Raw genomic sequence first — 25,157 nt, 5'->3', positions numbered from 1 at the left:
CATCTGTGAAAGGGGGATTCATAAAGTAGTCATACCTCATTGGATTGTGGTGAAAATTAAATGAATTAGTACATGTAAAGTGTTCAGAACAAAGCCTGGTATATAATAAATGTTCAGTAAGTGCTTGTTATTATTAAAACAGAAATGGCACATTGATAGTTTTATCAAATTAGTTCAAATTAATAGACAATATAATTTTCCCTCCTTTACAATGGATGTAACTCAGTCTTTCTGTTACTTACCACAAAAGGCAACATGTAAGGGAAAACATGCATATATTGAAATAAAATCAACAAAAACAATTATCTATAAAGTGCTTTTAGCCACTAAGAAAAAATGCCCCTTAAATCCTGTGTTTTCTATTGAGACCATTTATTTTTTCCTCCTCTGTCTTCTGTATCCGCTCCTCTCTGCTGCCTCAGAAAGCTGCTTTGCTAAAGGCCCAAGCTCTCCAGGACCGCGGCGAACCTGGAAGGGGCACCTTTCCCCATCTGGACCCTAGAGATGTCCTGCATCTAAACCCTTGGATTTTTTATTTGAGTAAAGTGAAAAGAATTCATTGAGGGTGAAAGGAAAAAAAGATTTTTAAAACCTAGTAATGCCTGTTAATAGTTTAGCCTTTCAAAAATGTCTTATTTTGTTTTGTTTTTGTTTTTTGTTTTGTTTTTATTTAGTGAATTTTTCATTGTCAACGCTAAATCCAGGCAGAATTCTGGAAGAAGAAATGACTAGGTAATTGGCTGATATATATGTAGTTATGATATATAAATGTAGGTACTTATATATATATAAATATGATGTACTTTTTAAAAACATTTATTTAACTATTTTAAGAGAGAGAGAGTGGGAGTGGGGCAGAGAGAGGGGGAGAATGAGAATCCCAAGCAGGCTTCATGCTGTCAGTGCAGAGCCCAATTCAGGGCTCGAAATCACAAACTGAGATCATGACCTGAGTGGAAATTAAGAGTCGGATATTTAACTGACTAAGCCACCCAGGTGCCCCTATGATGTACTTTTAAAAATGTATTATTTGAGAATAATGGCAAACTTACAGAGAATTTTAAGAATATAAAAAAGTGTCTGTATGCTCTTTACCTTTGTTATATTCTTTATATTTATATTTGTTATATTCTTTGACCTGTTGTTATCATTTATACCCACCCCCATCACATCCACTATTTGAAGTAACTTGCATACATCATCATGGCCCTTTATTCATAAAAACTTCAGTGTGGTTCCTAAGCACAGGATATTCTTTTCATAACCATAGCACAGTTATCAATGTCAGTAAATTTAATATCGATACAGTAGTTTGATCTAATAGAAATCTCAAGAGCCTGTAACATAATGTTTGTATGTTTACTTATCCATCAATGTTGCTGATTTAAATGAGCACATCTGTATACTATTATAGACCCAAAAGGCTTTTATCTGGAAATAGTTTGTAAAATTATATCAAAAATGTATTTGAAAATGTCAAAACTGAATTTGTTCTTTTAAAGATACTAACTTTCCTGTAATTTAGTTAAGACTTTACTCAAAATTAGTATGAATTTATGACATATTTAGCATACTATTAAAAAAATATTTTCAAATTCTGCCAAATAGGAAGAGGTTATGGGGGGGGGGGGAGTTCTTTCTGTAAACAATATGAGAAAAGTTACACTAAGACCCACTTCACATATTTGGTCTCTTTATTCCTGTAACTTGTAATCTGTGAATAGTAGTGAAGTTTTTCAATAGGATCAGATATACAAGTATAAAATCTAAATAATGAAACAAAAAACATACCATGTTTATAAATTGTCAGTATCAGTTTTAAAATCATTAATGTCATGATTTTTGTAGTTAAGCACAAAAAATTATGTTTTCTTTGATAGTTCAAGTGGATAGATTTGCCATCATCCTCTTAAAATTTAGGAAAAGAGGAAAGGCTAAAAAATTTTTTTTTAATGCTTATTTATTTTTGAGAGAGAGAGAAAAGAGTGCAAGCTGGGGAAGGGCAGAGAGAGGGGGAGACACAGAATCCAAAGCAGGCTCCAGGCTCTGAGCTGTAGCATAGAGCCCGACACGGGGCTCGAACTCATGCCATGAGATCATGACCTGAGCTGAAGTTGGACACTTAACTGACTTAGCCACCCAGGTGCCTCTGGAAAAGAGAAAAGATTTTAATGTGTATTTGTTATGATGTCCTACACAATCTTTGTGATTTCAGTAAACTTAATTGCCAATTCTGAAGATTTTTCCTGAAAGAGATGAAAAAAGGACAGTATTTAAAAGAAACTTTCTAATTATTTTCCAGATATGCATATTATTACTCAGGATTAGGTGCTGGGGTTCTTGTTGCTGCTTATATACAGGTTTCATTTTGGACTCTGGCAGCCGGCCGGCAAGTCAGGAAAATTAGGCAGGAGTTTTTTCACGCTGTTCTACGACAAGAAATAAGCTGGTTTGATGTCAGCGACACTACTGAACTGAATACAAGGTTAACAGAGTAAGTGTATTGTTAATGTCAGACTTTCATAATGAAATTAACCACTAACTATGTGAACATTTGTCATGGTTAGATTTTAAATTTAAAACAATTACTAGATGAAGCGTTTAATACGTACTGGGACTAGATCATCTGATAGCCCTTTCTAGCATTTACAGCCTGTGCCACAATGCATTTTCCTTATGTTAGTTTGTTCTCCTCAGTGGTAGGGTAGGCTAATGTGAAGATGTGCTCTCATCTTATATTATCTCTCAGTGGAGCTTACCACAGGGCCTGACAGATGTTATACATTCAATTTATATGACTGAATGAAAAAGTAAATGCGTGAATGAAGTCACAGAGAGACTTTTTTTAGTTAATTGTTGGCTCTTCACTTATTCAACGAGTATTTGAGGGGCTACTTGTGCCAAGCGCTATTCTAGATGTTCGTGATTATACCAGTGAACAAGACTAAGCTCACTGTCATCATTGCTTACTTTCCCGCAGAGGGAGACAGATGGTAAACTTTTTCTTACTGGAGGCCCTGGCACAAGTGTAGTGAGCAAATGAAGTAAAAAAGGAGGGAAGGTCAAGACATTTAGGACCTGGTTCGACCTCACTAAGGCCTTGTGCTTTGACTCAGAGTGAAATGGGCAGCCATTGGGAGCTTTTGGTCTGAGGAGTAACATGTTCAGACTTGCGTTTTCAAAGGATCACACTGGCTGCTGTATGGAGAATAGAGTGGGTTCAGAAGCGGGCCCGGGGTAGAAGCCAGTGGCACTTTCCGATTACCGTTGAGATGCCCTTCCTAACTCCCGCTTTTAAACAAGTTGACTCATATGTTCAAAATGCTAATCCTTCTCAGACAGGATTAACTCGTTCCGTAGTATTAACTTTAATGATACTAACTTCTTAGAGGCACGAACTGATCCTGAAACTCTTCCTTTGTGCAGTAGTTAGGTGAGGAAAAATACCGTTCAAGAGGCTAAAACTGTGAAAGCGGCTTGCTGTAGCATGAACAAGTTTTACCTGTCTGTGTGTTTGTTAGATGTCTACTTCAGCTTTCCAGCCGAAGATCTCCTGCCTGTAACCACTTAGTGTGATCTTTTTTAGTGACATCTCCAAAATCAGTGAAGGAATTGGTGACAAGGTTGGAATGTTCTTTCAAGCAGTAGCCACGTTTTTTGCAGGATTCATAGTAGGGTTCATTAGAGGATGGAAGCTCACCCTCGTGATAATGGCCATCAGCCCTATCCTGGGACTCTCTGCAGCTGTCTGGGCAAAGGTGTGTGAAACCGGGGCGTTTTCACGTGTGTCAGGCCACACATACAAGAGCTATTTTTAATATGCAGGACTCTGGTTCTTGCAGTTGTGCAGATCTGTGTTCCATGTCGGTTGAAACCACAATAAGAAGCATGTTGTTAATGCTGTAATGAAGAAACTTATTTCTGATGTGATTTAAAATGTCAGTTATTACCTCACAGATTTTTCTCACTGCTCTTATTGCTTTGGGTAAATCATCAGGCATAGCAGTTTAAACTACTTACACGGTATGTCCTTATAAAGGAAACATAAGTTTAAACCATAACATTCTTCCAAACCATTGCATGAATATAAGAAAATTAAAGTTCGGGTTTATTTACTTTTAAGTGTTACCTGTGATAGTTAAGTGGCACCCTGCCAGTCTTGCCTTGCTATAAAATGTGTATAACCTGTTCTACTTCAGACAATACTGTAGAGTTGAGAAATTTTTCTGAAAACTTTCTCTCTTTTGGAGGTTGATGATTTATCTAGTAACTTACTTGTATCCCTTTTATTTGGATTATTTCTTTACCTTTCTCCTGCAGCGTCTTGTTTAGCCATCTTAGAATGCCCATGAGTAGATCTGGAAGTATTGTGTTCATAGTACGGTAAAACCTTGGATTGTGAGTAACTTGTTCTGCGAGTGTTCCACAAGATGAGCAAACATTTCTAACAAATTTTAACTTGATAAATGAGTCATGTCTTGCACTATTAGTAGTCCGTGATGCCGAATGTCACATGGTCACAATTGAGCCAATGGTTCTTGAAATTCTTTGATATATGAGTGCTTTGGATTATAAGCATGCTTCCAGAACAAATTATGCTCACACATCAAGGTTTTACTGTAATTAGAAATCATGACACAATAAAGGAAAGAATAGTGATTTTCCAAAGCATTAAGATTTTAGTTTAGTTTATTTTGCAATTAGAAGAGAAAAAAAAAAACATAGTAGATATGGAACGTGACATTATTCCTCAAAATGTATTAGAGAATTATATGTGGATTTTCTGTTCCTGACTACTCTTGGGGAGCAGATCACCAGGGTGGGTCAGATCTAGCCTTTGTAGGGGGTGGAGAAGCCATTGGATCTGGTACACTGAATGTCGTTCACTTAGTGACTTCAGTTTTCAGGAAGGGATAGAGAGACTTTGGAAAGAAAAAGTAAAATGAAGAGTTGACAGTCTGCCTTTTAACTTTTCTCCCCATACAAAAGTCATGAATGTTTCTCTTCTGTCCAGATACTCTCCGCATTTAGTGACAAAGAACTGGCTGCATATGCGAAAGCAGGAGCTGTGGCAGAGGAGGCTCTGGGGGCCATCAGGACTGTGATAGCATTTGGGGGCCAGAACAAAGAGCTGGACAGGTCAGGAAGGTTCTCTGTCCGCTTTTATATTTTTTGTTGCTCATTCTTCTGTGGTATGTGTTTGCTGCTTTCCTTTTCTTAGTATTAATCCCTCCCCCACAAAATATACAGTTTAACGTCAGCCCCTAAAGCAGGGTTTTTACCCATTTTATGTTCCGTGGACCCCTTTGGCAGTCTGATCAAGCCTATGGACTCCCTTCTTAGAGTAATGATTTTAAACTCCTAAGACAGAAATAGATAGGATTACCAAGGAAACCAATTATAATGAAGTATAGTTTTCAAAATATTTTTAAATTACGATATAGTATATATGTGCTTTCATTGGTAACATATTAATAAGAGCGAACTATAGGTTCAATAACTACTGTAACTCTGAAGGAAAAATACAGGTAAAAGTTATTTCAAGATATTTGTATCACTTGTAACATGATATAAAACTGATCCAGGATTTCTACTGGCAACAAAGTCATAGTTACTGCTAATTCTACCAGGGTTTGTTGCCTGCATTGATAATCCAAGGAAATGCTAAATTTCAGGTATAGGTCAGTGAAAATAATTATATAATTTTTTCCACATTCGAATTCCTTGACCATGGATCCCAGGCCAAGAACCCTGCTCTAAAGGAACCTGACATACAAAAACCAAAATGCCAGATCAAGGCCCACTGATAAAGGCTAGGCTGCCTTACTTTAATGTCCCCAACCAGTTTTCTTTAAATAACATTCCCTAATACAGTGAAAGTATGATTCTGTGTTTTTTGTTTGTTTGTTTTGTTTGTTTGTTTTTGCCATTCTGTGGGACTCCTGATACCTACAACTTTTTGAAAGAGAAATTCTCTGGAAATACTCCAGCATTGAAAGCAACAGTTCCCCTAATCCCCTCCATTTTCGTTTTCTATTTTTCTGTTCCTTAAGCCCTCTTCAAAACCGCGATGCTCCTTTCTCTAATCTCTTCCTTTTTCTCTCTTGCTGCTGCTTCCTGCACACATAGCCCACACAGAGCACATTAACCCTCCCTCGGACCTCAGGATGTGAGTGTAATCAGTACCGCTCCATTAGCCGCAGTAAGCAAGCCACCTAAGCAAAGGTAATTACAGCACATCCACCACTGTCACCAGAGCCTGGGGGTCACACGGGGCTGGCCTGAATCTCCCTGGGTCCTGGGGCCCAGCCACACGAGACTCATCACAGTGCTGGACGCGGCATGCTGGCTGTCTCCCCAGGGACGCTGCTCTGCTAAATGAATGCAGTGCCCGGGACTGAGGAAAGCATGCTGGAAAGGGGGCTGCTTTAAGTAATTAAACAAAGAAACTTTTTGGTGGCAACTACATTTTTTAAAAAACTAAGATATGCTCAATATCTCATTTGGTTAAACTAAAAAGAATGGTATTTGTTTTTTGTTAGAAACACACTATTTTTATATATTTTCTCTACAGTATCATTTTATATACATTGTGTTTTTCCCCCTAACTTTAGGAAGCCCAAATTAGATTTTACACACTTGCTGTTTCTAGCATGGAAAGGTAGATTTAATTTAAATTGATGTAAAAAAAATTATAATTTAACAGACCCATGGTAGACATTTGTACCTTTGTATGACATCCTAGAAGCCACTAATATGAATTTTACTTATTTATTGATGTTAATTTTGGGGGAGGGGGAGGGGCAGAGAGAGAGGGAGACACAGAATCCAAAGCAGGCTCCAGGCTCGGAGCTGTCAGCACAGAACCGACGCAGGGCTTGAACTCACGAACCGTGAGATCATGACCTGAGTGGAAGTCAGACGCTTAACTGACGGAGCCACCCAGGTACCCCAGTAATATGAATTTTAATTGCTACTCAAAAGTGTAATAGAATGAGCAATATTCAGGAGATTAAATTCTAAACAATAATAGCAATAATAACAGGAATAGGAATTACTAGGTTGTGCCAACTGTGAACCAGCACTGTGTTAACTACTTTCTAATGTTGTTCTTCAGTATCATAATTATCTTACTCGGTAGGCATTATTTACTCCATTTTACAGAAAGCGTAATGAAAATCTAAAAAAATTCAGTAAGAACCCATATCCTATGAGTAGTGATCACTTCATAACCTTGTTCCCTGGCTTGACAGTTGAAGATCAGCATGACCAGAAAACAAACAAAACAAAACAAAACAAAACAAAACAAAACAAAACAGCAAAGGCCCAAGTTTAAGTACTTGTAGAGTGTAAAATTCCTGTCCCTCATGCAATGGGGCAGTAGAGGGAGGTTTTTCTCTTGCCTAGAGAAGAGAAATTGAGTTGTGTAGAGTCTAACTATTTTCGGCATCCTGAAAGGTATTTACATTTTGATGCCATTCCTGTTTGGCTTGGTTTCTCTTCTTCCACCTTAACGTTGGCTTGTGATACTGGCCATGAAGGTGAAGGTGAAGCTCTACCATATCCCGGAGGGACGTTCAATACTGGAACAGCTACAGGAGACTGTAGGGACCAAGGGAGGTGAGTTACCACCAGTAAAGAGAAGGTTCAGATGGGTTCTAGTCCTGGCTGATCCTGAATTGGTTCACTTCCCAGGAAGCTGGGTCCCAGCAAGAGTTTCTTACTTTGATGGCTTTCTTCCTTAAACCTCCAACTGTATAGGAGGTGAATATGGCTCTGATTGTGGATTGTTTTCTTGTTACAACATTTGCCTCTCATTTTCTGGTAGGTATGAGAAACATCTACAAAATGCCAAAAAGATTGGAATTAAAAAGGCGATTTCAGCAAGCATTTCAATGGGCATTGCCTTCCTATTAATATATGCATCATATGCACTGGCCTTCTGGTATGGATCCACTCTAGTTATAGCAAAAGAATATACTATTGGAAATGCAATGACAGTAAGTAGTTTTCCTAATATTGATGAAAAAACCGAAAATATTGTTTATCCATCTACCTTTTGTTTCCTTTCATACTCCTCCTTTTCGAAGTATGAGCCATGATTACAGGCTTTTTTCTTTTGGTGAATCTTTGCTCTGTCCTTTGGGCAGAGCTGGCCTTCTAGGATACACAAGGCACAATTATGAGTTGGGGCCAAAAAAGTGGCATGTATTTAGACCAATTGAAAAGCTATATAACATATAAAAGGAAATAAAAATTGGATACATTTATGAATGAACAAATATGGATTGGAGGCATCCTCTGTGCCATTGAGTTTCATCATGTAAGAAAGTAAACAGAGGCGCCTGGGTGGCTCAGTCTGTTGAGCATCCGACTCTTGATTTTGGCTCAGGTCATGATCCTAGGATCGTGGGATTGAGCTTGGTGTCAGGGCTCTGGGCTGGCAGCGTGAGGCCTGCTTGGGATTCTCTCTTGCCCTCTCTCTCTGCCCCTCATGTTCTCTCTCTCCCTGTCTCTCAAAATAAATAAAAATAAACATTTTTTTAAAAAAGAAAGTAAATATTATTATAGATAGGTCATAGTATGAGATAATGCTAAATTTATAGAATATAAAACATCGGCTATACAAAATATAAGGTGGAAAGTCATTTTGTTTCTCAGAATGAACATAGCTTTCTTTTATGATTCTAAAAATAACATACATTAGTTATACAAAGGATTAGAAAACAGAGTTTTCAAAATTATGAACTACTTACAGTTGCTTATAATCTATTAATCCATATATACTTAATGATAACTTTTGGGGGGCACCTGGGTGGCTCATCAGTTAAGCGTCCAACTTTGGCTCAAGTCATGATCTCACAGTTTGTGAGTTTGAGCCCTGTGTCGGGCTCTGTGCTGACAGCTCAGAGCCTGGAGCCTGCTTCAGATTCTGTCTCCCTCTCTCTGCCCCTCCCCCCCACTCATGATCTGTCTCTCTCTCTCAAAAATAAATAAGCATTAAAAAATTTTTTTAAATGATAACTTTTGGTATAGATTCTCCAGATCATTCTGTATGTATGTATTTTTCTTTCAAAACTGGGATGATGCATATCTTTCCATAACCTTTTTTATAACCAGCAGTATTTTTTATAAACCAACAATATTTTGTGACCATCTTTACATGTCATTGATGATCAAAACAACATGTAACCAGTCAAATAGCAACCTTTTAAAACCTACACTTCCCTGTGTTTCTAAACAGAGGATACTGAACACAGTTTGGCTCTTTGGTGAAAAATGAGGGCCATTGTAAAAATTAATCATTTGAAAATGTTTTCTGGGGTGATATCTTCAGTTTCCAATGATATTGAGGGCTGTTTGCTCAATGAACTTTCATAATTGAGGAGTCTATTCTTTCTCATTTTGGTCTCCTTTCTGGTGGTCAGCTCATAAGCTCTCCACCTTCTTCACTTCCTCATTTGCTAAATTTTGTGAAGGAGACAGAATCCTGACTCCTCTGTGACCTGGTTTCCTCATTTGTACTATGTGGATGGTGATATCTTCCCAGCAGGGCTGGAGAATGATAGTCATGATGTAGAGAACCCAGCAATACCCTCTTCGTAAAAGGCAGGAGCTCTGGTGCATGAGCTTTATAACATCTATTTTGGTAGAGACTTCTTTGCTTCCTTACTGGTGCTTACTCGTACTGCAGATAGTGGATAGATATTTGAATTCTGGGTATGTGAAGTGTTACTGTTACTGTCTTCAGAGAACAGTCAAGCTACGTGTAGATGTTTCATCATGACCAGAGAGAAAGGACTAATTTCTCTACATTTATGTTTTCCTAGTTATGTTAATTATATGGATTCCTGAAGCTATATTCCTGGTGCTTCTATATTAATTTAAAGGGAAATGTGTTAGAGTTTGTTTGCTATAGTATAGAATGATTGTGTAAAGGAATTAGTGCACACAGATGTGATTTAGTGGCTTATAATATGTGAACTGTTACTCTTTCATTAAAAATCTTATCAAAATACATATGGAAAATGCTATTTTAAAAATAGGAAATTCCATGGGACCAAAATCCTTCGTGTTTCATTTTGAACATTCTGTGTAATTTCATGTATAGGTGTAGAAAGTCACAAAGAACTGAATAACAATACTGATGGGAAATGTTTCCCTCTAGTGGCATTAGCTTCAGAGTCAAAGAAGTAGGTTTGAGAAATCTTTTTGACTCTGTGTAACTTCAGGAGAACAACAGATAGTTCAGCAAGCTAGACAAAAAAAATATTTTTGATGTTGAAGAAGCCCATTGAGCGACGGAATACTATATTAACCTTATAAATTTTGCCCTTTTGCTAAATAAAAAAACAAAATGTTAAAAGGATAAACTAAACTCAGTCCTTAGTGTAATATGTGTTTCAGTCATATCTGAGGTAACAATGGGCACCAGAATGGGGCTTGCTTCTAACTTTTCCTCATATTCTCCTGTTCAGGTCTTCTTTTCAATTCTGATTGGAGCTTTCAGTGTTGGACAGGCCGCTCCGTGTATTGATGCTTTTGCCAATGCAAGAGGGGCAGCCTATGCTATCTTCAATATTATAGATAATGTGAGTCACTTATTCATTCCATGTCAAAACATATTTTGAGGCTTGCATGCTTAAATTTGGCTTTGGGTTATAAATCCTGTGAACATTAATTATGTGAAAATAAGGAACCTTTTCTTAGTGAGAGAAACAAAGTACCTCTTATTAATAATATTTCTAAAAGTTTGTCTTAAAATAATAGAATAACACTGACCTCATTTGGGAAAAGTACATCTGCACGAATGTTTATTATTAGAGTTGAGAGTAAAGATGTTTGCTCTTCCACGGTTTTCTCTTTTTCTCTTCCAAGGTGTAGCTAGACCAAGAATACTATGATTTTCATATGCAGGAAGAATGGGTGGAGAAATTAGCCGTGTATTTTGCTGTGGGTTGCCCCCTTCAAAGAAAAAAATCACTGCATGATTCAAATGATTTTTAACCCACTATATTGAATGAGTTTTACCAGTTGCAGTGAAATAAAGAATACAATTTTCACATATTAAAACATGTTGCTGCATTTCTGCGGATAAAATGCAAAGTCGCTAATGAAATTTGGCCCTTTAATTCAAGCAGTTCCTTCTGTGTCATTGTCCTAAGTCATGAGAAAACTGCGTGGCTTCTGAATATACTTGCAGTTTACAATGCTCCTAAATAACTTGGCCCCAACCAACTTTTCAGTCTTCACAACCCAAATCCATGGCATGTGTTGTTTAGGAATAAGCTCATTTTCAGAACAAGCTAAAATACCTGGCTCTATCAATTATAATATGTCTTGTTATCACAGGTGTATAAGCATGCATCTCTGACCATTTCAAAAATGTATGAATATATGCCAAAAGCTTAAAGCAAGATATTATAAGAAATCGAATTAATATGCCCCTCTGTACTTTTCAGAAAATGTCTATTTTCTGAGAAGGAATATTTCCTTCCACACACACACAACACACACACATGCACACACAAAATCTACAACTAGGGTTCTGTCTCATGTGAAGGAAACTGAGCCATTCCAGGTCCTGTTTTTGGAATTTGCTAAGCCATATTCCTTAAAAGTGCAATTGTTTGTCCTATGATGGAATAGTCATTGAATTTTGTTTTATTTAGAGTCCTAAAATTGACAGTTTTTCAGAGAGAGGACACAAACCAGACAGCGTCAAAGGGAATTTGGAGTTCAATGATGTTCATTTTTCTTATCCAGCTCGAGCTAATGTCAAGGTACTGTAAGCAATATTTACAAGAATTCCTAACTCAGATGGATTGTTTCATCATTATAAAGGACCTAAACTCCCTATTATTTTGATATTTATATCCTTTTTCCTTTGGGGTTTTATTCCCTTATTTGATACTTTTTTCAAATTTAAAACTGAATCAAATTAGTCCCCTTTCAGGATTTTGTTGTAAATGATTCTTCTTCTCTCTTTTCCCTCACAGATCTTGAAGGGCCTCAACCTGAAGGTTCAGAGTGGGCAGACGGTGGCCCTGGTTGGGAACAGCGGCTGTGGGAAAAGCACGACAGTGCAGCTGATACAGAGGCTCTATGACCCTGATGAGGGTACGGTAAGTGGGAAGAACCAAGTTCTCCAAAGTGAAAGCTGGGTACCAATTAGCCCTTCAAAAGTGTTTTGTTTTGTTTTGTTTTTAGCAACAGTTGGCATGTGAAGCAATTTTAGTAAAAAAGCTATAGACTTGCAATGCATCTAGACAATGCATTCAAACATTTGGACTGGTTTAACAAAAATATGCAAGATGATAAAAAGCCAAAGAAGCTAGATGACCCTCTCTTCTGTTCTCACTGAGCACTTCATAACCCACCAAGTCAACTGGAAAACAGTCATCCAGGCCACTGAGACTGTTGTTTTCAAAGAATTTTGGGGTTTGGTCAAAATATTTCATCCAGCATTTTTTGACAAGCTGATAATCAATGTCACAAGAAGTAATTAAATTAGGACAGTAATTAAATTCATCAAAGATAGTTGAGTTTTCTTAAATGTTGGAATATCTCCAGGGGAAAGTGGGATTGTCTCTTAAAAAATGTCTTCTGGGACATGGGGAACATTAATAACCTAGGGTACATTTTTTACCTGTTAAAAACTTTCTTATAATTGAAACTTCAGGGGCACCTGGGTGGCTCAGGCAGTTAAGTGTCCGACTCTTGATTTTGGCTCGGGTCATGATCTCACGGTTTGTGAGTTCAGTTCCCACATTGGGCTCCCCGCTGACAGTGTGGAGCCTGCTTGGAATTCTCCCTCCCTCTCTCTCTGCCCCTACCCCCCTCATGCTCTCTCATTCTTTCTCTCTATCTCTCTTTCAAAATAAATAAATAAACTTAATAAATAAATAAATAAATAAATAAATATAATTGAAACTTCAACAAAAGGTGCAAGACATAGTCTTCACCCACATTTGCTAATGATATTTTGACCCATTTACTTTATTGTCTTCTCTCTCTGTCCACACGTGCCTATGTATATATAACAAACATACATGCACATGCATGCCTGCACACACACATACACACACACACACACACACACACACCCCACAGGCATATTTTTTTCTGAACTTTTGAGACTAAGTTAAGGACATCATGTCCCTTGCCCCTTAAATACTTCAGAACATATTTTCTAAGAAGAAGGACATTCTCTTACATAACCACAAAACAATTATCAAAATCAATAGATTTAATTTTAGTGCAGCACTAGCCCACAGTACATATTCAAATTTCCTCAATTGTACCACCCTGAGGACATTGAGTTTACCTGATACTGAAATATAATTCAACAATTACAAAAACAGAAGATTACAAGTTACAAAGAAAAACAAAAAACATTAAAAGGCGCTGAGATAGAATAGAGATGGTAGAAATGAGTACAGAGTTTTAGGGTTCATGAATTATTTATTTAATTAATTTAATAAAATACACATTTTGGAAAAATCTGATATTACTAAGGAGGAACATAATCCTTTCCTCATTTGCTAAAGCTAACTCTGAATTGGCTCAAGTGTAAATATTTTTCTTTATTTTTTAAAAACAACCTAGTAAATCATGATCTCGTGGTCTGTGAATTTGAGCCATGTGTCGGGCTCTGTGCTGACAGCTCAGAGCCTGGAGCCTGCTTTGGAATTTGTGTCTCCCTCTCTCTCTGCCCCTCCCCCGCTCATGCTCTGTCTCTCTCTCTCTCTCTCTCTGTCAAAAATAAAAACATTAAAAAAAATTTTAAAACAACCTAGTAAAATACTAACCATTAAAAATACACATTTGAAAATATCTTATCTTTGAAATTATTGTTGGAATAGGGGCATCTGGCTGGCTCAGCCTGAGGAGCATGAGACTTTTGATCTCGGTGTCATGAGTTCATGCCCCATGTTGGATGTAGACCCAAGTTAAAATTTTAAAAATTTTAAATAAAAAATAAAATAAAATAAAATAATTATTGGAGTAATATATAAACTTTAAATATACATGTCAACAGGAAAAAAACTTCAGAAATTTTATAACTCAGAGATATTCACTGTTTACATCATGATTTAACAATTTTCTTACTACTCAAATAATAAATGTCCAGTGGTATAGTTTTCATTTAATTTTTCCTTAAATTTCTCTTCAGTAAAAAAATCAGTAAAGCTTCAATAAAAGAAAGCAATACATAGAACTATGATTTATATATGGTAAAACTATTATATTTAATATTTGAGAAATTTGGATCTATGGTAGGATATGAACATGAAAATCTTTGAGAATAAATATAATTATGCATTTGTAAAAAGTTTCAAGATATGTTCATTTATAAATAAATATGAAACAAAGCAATTATAAGGTACCAGCTTGCACTTATTAATTCAAAAAAAAAGCAAAATGATAAAACTCAGAGGTAGTAAATTGTAAAAGAAAAAAAACAGATACAGTGCTGGCACTGTAAATTATTAAATTCTTTTTAGAGTGTTGCTTATGCAACCTTTACTCAGCAAATAATAAATACCCAACATATACCAGTCATTGCACAGGTAAGTAATTGTTATCAGAGAAAAAAAATAAATCATACTCTTTAGCCTGGTAACTCTCTACTTCTCCAGTGATTCTTCAGTGTTCCTTAAAAGAAGCCAAATGTCCAGCAGGTGGGAAATGCAGTAAATTATGGTATATTACATATTGTAAAAGATCATAATACCATGAAAATGATATGTACACTAAGTAAGTAAGTGGACATTTTAATCAAATTTAAATAGCGGTAAGCAAAAAATAATAGTATGCCAAAAATCTATAACCTATTATTGCTTATGGAGAATAATCCATCCGTGAAAAAACTGTATGTGTAAGATAACAAATATACTTTTTTAAATGTTTATTTGGTTTTGAGAGAGAGAGAGAGAGAGAGAGAGACAGAGAGAGCATGAGCAGGGGAGGGGCAGAGAAAGAGGGAGACAGAATCCAAAGCAGGCTCCAGGCTCTGAGCTGTCAGCACAAAGCCCGACACGAGGCTCGAATTCAGATCATGACCTGAGCCAAAATCAGACACTCAACCAACTGAGCTACCCAGGCACCCCAGTAAGTATACTTTTTATTTTTATTTTTGCACATTGCTGTTTATTTCTAATTCTCATTTATAACCATTTTTAACCACCACAATAAGGTAAATAAGTTAAATGTTAGCTAAGACTTTTTGTAACAAATTAAAGAGTCTTGATGCTTTGGATGTCAGATGGATTTAAAATATTTAATGGAAATATTTCTGTCTTTCAGATTAACATAGATGGGCAGGATATTAGGACCTTTAATGTAAGGTATCTCAGGGAAATAATTGGAGTGGTGAGTCAGGAGCCAGTGCTATTTTCTACCACAATTGCTGAAAATATTCGTTATGGCCGTGGAAATGTCACCATGGATGAGATAAAGAAAGCTGTTAAAGAAGCCAACGCTTATGAGTTTATCATGAAACTACCACAGGTAAAGACTTTGTTAATGCAGTTGCCCTTGAAATTAGAATTTGACTTCATGTGTCTGAGTTCTTTCTTCAAAGTTTAAGCTAATAATGTTTGAGATGCAAGGTTGTCCAACTTTGTTTAGGAAAATCCCTTAAATTATTCACTTGGGAGTATATGGACAGTCTGGTACATAAATCCTGTAAAATTTTATACAGAGTATATGTAAGTAGTTTTTTAGAATTCAGTATTCATTGATTTTATTGTAATTTAGGACTCATTACAATAGTCGAAATGAAGCTCCGTGTTGCCTTGATGAATTTTAGACTCCATAGCTTTTTCTATTTAAAATACATCAGGAACTCCTCCATGTTTTCTGTTGTAGAAATTTGAAACCCTGGTTGGAGAGAGGGGGGCCCAACTGAGCGGTGGACAGAAACAGAGAATCGCCATCGCTCGGGCCCTGGTTCGCAACCCCAAGATCCTCCTGCTGGACGAGGCCACATCAGCCTTGGACACCGAAAGTGAAGCAGAGGTTCAGACGGCCCTGGATAAGGTCAGTCAACCCTGAACACCTGAAGGACCGGCAAACTGAAGCTTTATTGGAAATTCTTGCCAGTGCTTTGTGAGTCTAGATTGAAAAACATAAACATAAAAGCAAGTGAAGCTCTCTCCTGGGGCTTTATTGATTTCCCTTTTCTGTCAAGTCACATTGCAGAGGGAGTAGATGGCCCATTAACTGGTGTGCTTTGACTGAAGTGCACAGAGCCCAAATCCAGGTCTATGCAGCGAGCCACGTAGCTTCATTTACTTCCTGCACATAGGCTGTTGCTTTGATCAGAAAGTAGTTGTGTTAAAATGTGCAGAGAAAAATCTTGTTATCTAGATGCTGGTCCAGCTGAAAAACAGCTCAAAATACTTGCCTTGTTTTGTAGGCAGTAACATTATCTTTATTCAGGAAGGCAAAAGGAAGGCAAAAGGAAATAAAGTTCAATTTGTGTGTTTGTCTAAGCACATAAAGAAGCAATGCATTTTAAGGATGCTGAGCTCATGTGCCCAGCTCAGGTATTTCTAAATCTCTCACTACCGTTTTTAAAAGCGGAAGCTTCACAGGAAGAACCTTATGTTGGGACACTCCTGTGATCAATGCTGATATCATCTGTACTAACAACACAGTATAATAACCAGAGTCAGATGACACCTTATAAATGGGTTTCAAAAACATAAACATCACAAATATATTTGGCTTGAGAAAGTTTAATAATCAAATGTGCAAGTTACTGAACAGCTACTATCCAAACTACCTCTTGCAACTTTAGAGACAAGCTGTATGTATCTTATTTTCTCAGGAAAATTTCTACCTGAGTCCTAAGTAAACACTGTGTGTGCTATAAACCGTGTTAATCAATGCTTCCCAGTTTATCAGATTAATCTTTTGGCTTATCTCATATAATTTAATCTAATGATGATTAATGAGATTATAATTGTTCCTCACAAATTCTTACACTGAATTATATTGCTTTCATGTATGTTAAGTCTCAATATTGAGGAATCGAAATGTATACATAGGAAACTAGTATTTGGTTGGTTAATCAGGCATGACTTAAAGCAGGAAATTATTTTTTTAATGCATATATTAAAACAAAAATTAACTTAAAATGGCATTTATCTGTTGACATGGACTTTTTCAGGAGAAGTCAGGTAGGATAAGAAAGGTATTTATGGGGCAAAAAGTCCCATTCAGCCCTAGAGCCCAGGTCCCAATACTTTCTAGGATATAAGCATTCAATATATTAGCACTTTCTGTGCTAAAAGAACACAATTATTGGACATGTTATTTTTTTGTGATATGGATAATTTCAGAAAAATTGTAGTCTTGCAGGTTTTAATTCATAGTTGGACAAGTTACTTCATCAATTTTAGCAGTTTGTATTCTCTAGGATTATGACCCACACTCCCCAGTTGATAAACTTTTCAGTTTTAAAAATAGCTGATAAATCACTCATAATTTTTTTAAATCCTCAAGAAAAGCCATTAGCAACTTTGGGTGGGGGAGCTGTTAAGAGCACAGGCTTTGGTGCTAGACAGGCTGAGGGTGGAGTCCTGGCTCTGTTCCTTTTCTAGCTGCATGACCTTGGGCAAATTAACTAACATCTCTAAGCCTGATCTACTGCAGACTTAATTAGGGAGGGGGGGGGGAGAAATAATGTCATAGGATGATTGAAAAGATTAAATGAGTACTACATGTAAAGCTATTAGCACATGTCTTGCACATGGGAAACACTTGGTTATGTTAGCTGATGCTATTATTACGGTGACTACCATTACCATGATTATTATTAACTTAGGTAACTGCTGAATTGGTGCCCTATTGCTGCATAACAAACCATCCCAAATTCATACCTAAAACAGTAGTTGTGTGGATTGGCTGGCTAGACCTGCTGTTTTCACCTGAGCATATGATTGCATTTACCTGAAAGGTTGACTTAGCTAAAACAGTCCAAGACGGTCTTACTCACATGGTGGCTGTCGGCTGGGCATCTCCTCTGACTTCTCATACTCATACTAATACTCACGCAGTAGGCTAGCCTGACTACCTTACATGGCGTTTTCAGGACACTGTACCCAGAGGCAGAAACCAGAAGACATCTAGAGGCTTAGCCTCCTGGACTTACACAGTGTCATTGGCATCATATTCTGTTGGTCACAGCAATTCACAAGGCAGCCCCAGACTGAAGGAGGAAATAGATTCCACTTCTTAATGGGTGAGCTGTAAAGAAAATTTGACTATATTAAATCTTCCACAGCACACCCTCTCTCACAATTATTTATATTTCTCCCATGTGCAAAATAAATTCACCTCTTCCCAATACCCTCAAAATTTTCATGCAGATATGAGCTCAGGTTCAAAGTCTAGTATCTGAAGACCTGTATGTGGTCCAGATATGGATGAGTTCTTCACGTAAACCTCATCTTGATCCAGAGATCTGGGACTGAAAGAGACAAGTTTCTTCCACAGATACACCCAACATGTACTGTTGATTCAGGGATAGGATAATGGTAATCACTCTTGTTCAAAAATTAGAACAGGAAGCACATAGCAGTTACTGGTCCATACAATTCTGAATGCAGTCAGGTGCATGTAGCCAAATACCCCGCTGCTCCAGGGAAAAGGAGCGGTCGTTGATTAAGTCCCAGTTCTATCCCCAGTAATGGAACATTCTGAGCTCTTAGATCCTCCCTCTGAGAAGTCTTTCCTTTTCAGTAAGAAATGGCCTGTGTCTGCCTCTGATTAGCTTTCTCAGTATGCTTTCTGCATATAGAAATTTGGGACCTACAGGCCTCTTCATATTTTGAATTTTCTCAGTCTCTTTCAGTCCAAGCTGATGAATTCTCTTAAAACCTTAGTTTACTTGGAATCTGGCTATGGTTCACTCAAGCCTCCAAAGCCACATCTATAATTTTTTTTTTCAAAAATAAACTTCCCTCTACTTTGGGCTGTGTGTGAAGCTGCCATGAGAAAACCCTTACTTAAGAGTCTTAGAAACCCTTTTATGTAGATGCAGGTGTGTACTAGACTGTACCTTGAATCTTTCAGAGATTTTAACAAAAAATCTTACACACTGATTTGATCTTTGGCTTCATTTCCCTAGATGGTTAACGATACACTTTCCAACCAAGCAGGTACTGGGTCTTCTATGTTTCCTCTAAATTCACCTTGCAAACCAAATAGCTCTTTCTTTAGCTCGCCTTTCTCTTTCCATACCTTATAAAATACAGCTATTGGAATCCAGTTGGCACTTTCAACATTCTATTTAGAGATCTCTGGAAACTAGATGTACAAGTTCAGTAGATGAAATAACTTTCTTCCAAGTGACTGCAGGAAACATTCTTAAGCAATTATTGCAACGTTGCATAATGCAGGTAACCCTCTTTCCAGGCTCCAATACCAATTCCCTTACTTTTTTCCTAGTCTTTACTAATAGTATTTCTTTTTTTTTTTTTAATGTTTTTTTTAAATTTATTTTTGAGAGAGAGAGAAAGAGAGAGCATGCATGCACACACGCATGAGTGGGGGAGGAACAGAGAGAAAGGGAGACACAGAATCTGAAGCAGACTCCAGGCTCTGAGTGGTCAGCACAGAGCCTGATGCGGGGCTCGAACCAAGCTGCAAGATCATGACCTGAGCCAAAGCGGACATTTAATCAACTGAGCCACCCAGGCGCCCTGTTACTAACAGTATTTCTGCATCAGTTGTTTTAAGCCAAAACTTAGTGAGGTGGCTGGTGTGGTTCCTCTTTTGGTTTGCTTAGTCTCCCTCAGGCAGCTACTTCCAACTCAGAGTCAGCTGGACTGGAACATTCAAGATAGCCTCACCCTTGTGCCTGGCAGTTAGTTGGTGATGGCTGTTGGCTGAGGCAGTTCAGTTCTTCCCATGAGGCTTCTTATCTTCCAGTAGATTAGACAGATTTCCTTTTATTATATTTTCAAGGTAGCAAACACACAACTGTAAAGCCTTTTGAAGTCCAGATTCTGGAAATTGCACAAGTATCAATTCCTTCATATTCATTTGGTCAAAACAAGTCACAAGACCTGCCTGGAGTTGAGGAGATGGAGAAACAGACTTCCCCTCTGGATGGGAATGCCTGCAAAGTGTTTGTGGCCATGTTTAATGTACCATAGTTGCCATGAATAGTTTATAATCTATGTAATCGACTCCATATTTTGCAAAATTACTAAGCTAATATATTTTGCAGACAATAAATTGTATCTTTAAAAGGGAAATCTTTTATCACTGCACTCCCGTCAATGTTACAAGTCAGTCATTGTGCCAGTCATTCTAAGGTATAAACTACATTTTAACAATGAAAAATTGAATTATGCAGTTCATTATCTTTCCTCTGAGGAGCGTAAGGATATAGCACTATTTCATCTATTGTTATTCTTTCCTGATTACCTATCCTGTAAGAATATTTTCCTCTTGTGGATCATTTCTACATTTATCAGTACCTCATGTGTGGCACCACCTGACTGTAGTTATTTATTTAGTTATTTATTTATATGCCTTCTCTTTCCTGGAAAGAATAAATTCTCTAAGAAGCAGAATTACTGAATGGTTCATGTTTATATCTTTTTTTTAAAGTACACTCTATCCCAGGCTTGAACTCAGGACCCTTAGATCAAGAATCACATGCTCTACCAACTGAGCCAGCCGGGCACACCTATGTTTATATCTTTTTAACAATCGCTGCCTTGCACATAGTAGACCCTAAATAAATATTTACTGAATTGATTACTGTGATCCAGCTCATTGAAATCATACATGACTACGTAAAAAGAATTTAATGACCACATCAGCTTTTGACTCAATAGATAATGACTCTTTATCAAAACATACAACAGGTTCTTCAATATAAGATCTTAAAGAATACAAATGTAGATTTATTATTTTGATTTTTTAAAGAAAGTCAATAACCACAAGATTTTATACCTACATGACTCTCCTACTCACAGTGTTACCATACTGGAGGGGCAAGAGAAAAATAAAAAATAGCTTTCATGTGATTTTTATCAAATGACTCCAAAGGTTTCATTTTATATACCTCCCCCACCTCTTTTTTTTCCTCAGAAGTTCCAGAAAGGTTAATGGATCAGTACTCCCTTTGTTTGGGCCTGCCTTTCATCCCTGCACATCCAAAATTAGCAGAAGGTCCAAATTTCTTAATAGTTGGTGTCCTTGAATCTTGGATATTTATTTGCCAGTGTTTTTTCATCATTGGAACATCTGATAACTCTGAAAAGAAATCTCTTTATGTCAAATCTCTATTCTGGCCAAGATTTTTTGGTCAAGGGTGACAGTTACTAACTTTTAAATTCACCAACATATCCTTGGTTTCTCTTGCACACCAATCATTTACTCACAAGTCTGTTTGTAACTCCTCTGGGTTTTTTGTTGTTTTTTTTTTTTAGTGTTGACATAGTATCAACTTATTATTATCATAATGTTAACATAATCACTGTTAGCAATTTACACATCACTATTTTTAGTATCATGAATATGATTAGACTGATCAAGTTATTTCCTATGCACCTTGTCACACATGGACTGAGCCATGCAACTTCCACATCAGTAAGTATTTTTGAATGCCTCTTTGGGGCCTATGTACTAAAAATCAGACAGTCTTAAATGTCCAGTAGAGCAATGCTCTAGTCTCTGTCTTTTCCTATGGTTTAACTCTTTTATACTTATTTAAACACAGTTGAAGGTGGTTATTTTAGTGTAAAGACGGAAGGAGAAAGACCCCCCTTTTTTTTTTCCAGGAGCCTACACATATGGCTCAATACCATTTTTTTTGTATATTCCACCTTTCCCCTTCTGATAGACAATGCCATATTTATCAGACATTAATTCTTACATGTTTTATGTCTATTTCTGGACCCTCTATTTTGTTTTATTTATCAAGTTGCCTATTCATGTGATACTGTCCCCTGGATTTTACTAATTTAATTGCTATAGCTTTTAATGGTGTAATATTTGGTGGAGGTATTTCCCTCTCACTAACTTCTTTTCCAGAATTTTCATGGCTGCTCTTTTTTTAAATTGAGATATAATTCATATACGATGAGGTTCTCCCTTTTGAAATGTACAACTCAGTGGTTTTTAACATATTCACTACATTTTGCAACCATCACCATTATCTAATTGCTGAAGATTTTCATCATCCCCATAGGAAACCTTGTACCCATTAGCAGTCACTCTCCACTCCATACTCACCCCAGCCCTTGGCAACCACTAATCTACTTTCTGTCTCTATGGGTTTGCCTAAGTTTGATTTTTCATATAAATGGAATCATACAATGCCTAGTCTTTTCTGACTGGTTTCATTCATTTAGCGTAATGTTTTCTTTCTTTTCCCTAATTTTTATTTAAATTCTAGTTAGTTAACATGTAGTGTAATATTGGCTTCAGTAGTAGAATTTAGTGATTCCTCACTTACATACAATACCCAGTGCTCGTCACAACAAGTGCCCTCCTTAATACCTATCACCCATTTGTCCCATTCCCTACCCACCTCCCTTCATTAACCTCAGTTTGTTCTGAATCATTAAAAGCCTCTTATGACTTGCTTCCCTCTCTTTTTTCTTTTTTTCTCTTCCCATATGTTCATCTGTTTTGTTTCCTAAATTCCACATATGAGTAAAATCAAATGGTATTTTTCTTTTTCTGATTGACTTACTTCACTTAGCATAATGCACTTAGCTCTATGCATGTCATTGCAAATGGCAAGATTTTATTCTTTTTGATGGTTGAGTAATATTCCATTATATGTATTCACCACATCTTCTTTATCCATTCATCAGTCAATGGAGACTTGGGCTCTCTCCATAGTTTGGCTATAATTGATATTAGCATAATGTTTTCAAAGTGCATCCATACTCAAACATGCATCAGAATATCTTTCCTTTTTATGGCCCAATAATATTCCATTGTATGAATGTACTTCATTGTGTTTATCCTTCGATCAACTGATGAACACATGGATTACTCCCACTTTTTGATTATTATGAATCTAGGCTGTCGTTTTAATTTGTATTTTTAACTACTTAGGTGAATTAAGCTGGACTCCAATAACCATCCTAATGATGTGGTTTTATTGCCTCAGAATAGAAATGGTCGTAAGAAGCTGTTATCTTGGGGCGCCTGGGTGGCGCAGTCGGTTAAGCGTCCGACTTCAGCCAGGTCACGATCTTGCGGTCCGTGAGTTCGAGCCCCGCGTCAGGCTCTGGGCTGATGGCTCAGAGCCTGGAGCCTGTTTCCGATTCTGTGTCTCCCTCTCTCTCTGCCCCTCCCCCGTTCATGCTCTGTCTCTCTCTGTCCCAAAAATAAATTAAAAAACGTTGAAAAAAAAAATTAAAAAAAAAAAAAAAAAAAAAAAAGAAGCTGTTATCTTAATAGAATTAAAGAGAATCAAAAATAATAACCTTTATTAATGACATAACATGAATAATTTGATGAGCATTTTCCAGGATTTAAATGCCCACTGATAAACCCACCAAGCCAACATGTGAGTTCACTGAACTACCTACTGGGGTGATTTGTAGATTTTAGCTTGGGGCTAGATGGGGGCACTTGTTAAAAAGCAGTTATGGGTCCCACTCTGGAGATAGTGATGCAGATGGTCTTTGAACTATAATTTAAACTGTCCTCATCTCGAACTACATTTTCACCTAAACTGCCTGCATGGAGCCCATCAGAATTACAATTGAAATCAGGCACTTCAGAAGAAACCCTAGAGAAGAACCCCGGAGAAGGCTGCATTTGACAATAATTCCAACATATTGCTGCTAAAGAGCTAGCGTACCATATAACTGGCAAGATAGGCTCCCCAGACAAGTGTAAAAACACTTGAGAAAGGTCACGCCTTTTCTTGTTTTGCATGGGTAAGCCTGCACGGTGAGCTTGCAGAATTATCCATCCTTATACTGGAAGGGTTGGCCTCCTTTCTGGTCCAGAACTCAAGTGTCCCTGTGACCTTTCATAGATAAGGATGCCTGTGAACCCTAATCACACTGGGTAAGCTACTCTCATCCACCGCAAACACAGGCATCCAAATGCTTGACTGTGTGTGCTACTGACAGTATATCAACAGTGTGACCCTGCCACACCACATCTGTCCTTCTCCCTTTTAGGCCAGAGAAGGCCGGACCACCATTGTGATAGCCCATCGACTGTCTACAATCCGAAATGCAGATGTCATCGCCGGCTTTGAGGATGGTGTCATTGTGGAGCAAGGAAGCCACGGGGAGCTGATGAAGAAGGAAGGGGTGTACTTCAAGCTTGTTAACATGCAGGTATGTGTTCCCCAGGATATGTTTTTGCTTCTCAATATAGTATTCTTTATATTAGTAAAATATTGGGCAGCTAATGACGTGCTGAGAAATATAAAACTTCAGGAAGATACCTAAAATGTGCATCTGAGACTTCAATTCAGAATCAGCGAAAGAATCCTGCCTGGAAGAGAGAAAGGTGAGGGAGGAGAAAAATGTCAAAAACATTTTGCATTTATTCTTCAGGACAGAGATCCTTAGTTGCCTGGGGAATGTGTTCAAACTTGCAGGTCTTTTCCACCGTAAGATTAGGGACCATCGGAGAAGTGGTAGGAGTGAGGGGGCAATGCCAGGATCTCTAATGGTGGGAGGAGGGCCTTTGTGATTTTGAAACGCTTCCTAGAAGATCCTAACAAAACCGACAGCAAGATTCATGACTCTAGGAAGTGAATAGTTTTGTCTTCTTTGTAAAAAAATCATGCGCTGTAGCTCCTAAAACAGGTAATATTGATAATTATTGGTTTGTATTAACCTTGTATTGTGTTCACTTGTGCACTTTGCAAAATAAATAACCTATAAGTATTTTTCTATAAACATGATTCTTAGATCAAAGCAAATGTATATACTTCTATAAATATAACTGTAATTAGTATGGTCATGGACTTTTTTGTTGTTTTTCTTTTCCATTAACATTTCAGATACAGATCATCTGGATCCTAACATTTTAATGGGTGCTCGGCAGTCCATTCATTACATTAATATGTAATAAATTGCTTAGTCATTTTTCTAAAGTTGAATACTTGGTTTATTTCCAGTATTTCTCTATTCTAAATACATGTT

The 25,157-nt window shown here is 37.3% G+C and overlaps 1 protein-coding gene across 2 annotated transcripts in view; it reads left to right on the top strand.

Annotated features, from left to right (window-relative positions):
* The window catches only part of ABCB1 (ATP binding cassette subfamily B member 1), a 208,364-nt gene that overhangs the window by 145,907 nt on the left and 37,300 nt on the right, over positions 1-25,157 (top strand). The window contains exons 4-14 of one of the 2 annotated variants that reach the window (XM_015535129.2): positions 675-732; positions 2,303-2,494; positions 3,587-3,758; positions 5,015-5,139; positions 7,829-8,000; positions 10,479-10,592; positions 11,673-11,783; positions 12,000-12,125; positions 15,310-15,513; positions 15,874-16,044; positions 24,180-24,341. The exons of the other annotated variant lie outside the window; for it this stretch is intronic. Of the exons in view, the coding sequence (XP_015390615.2) occupies positions 675-732; positions 2,303-2,494; positions 3,587-3,758; positions 5,015-5,139; positions 7,829-8,000; positions 10,479-10,592; positions 11,673-11,783; positions 12,000-12,125; positions 15,310-15,513; positions 15,874-16,044; positions 24,180-24,341 (1,607 nt within the window). The remainder of the gene's footprint in view (positions 1-674; positions 733-2,302; positions 2,495-3,586; positions 3,759-5,014; positions 5,140-7,828; positions 8,001-10,478; positions 10,593-11,672; positions 11,784-11,999; positions 12,126-15,309; positions 15,514-15,873; positions 16,045-24,179; positions 24,342-25,157) is intronic. 2 annotated transcript variants of the gene reach the window in all.

Source organism: Panthera tigris, chromosome A2, assembly GCF_018350195.1.
Source record: "Panthera tigris isolate Pti1 chromosome A2, P.tigris_Pti1_mat1.1, whole genome shotgun sequence".
Taxonomy (NCBI): Eukaryota; Metazoa; Chordata; class Mammalia; order Carnivora; family Felidae; genus Panthera; species Panthera tigris.
This window is presented reverse-complemented; position numbering and strand designations above follow the sequence as displayed.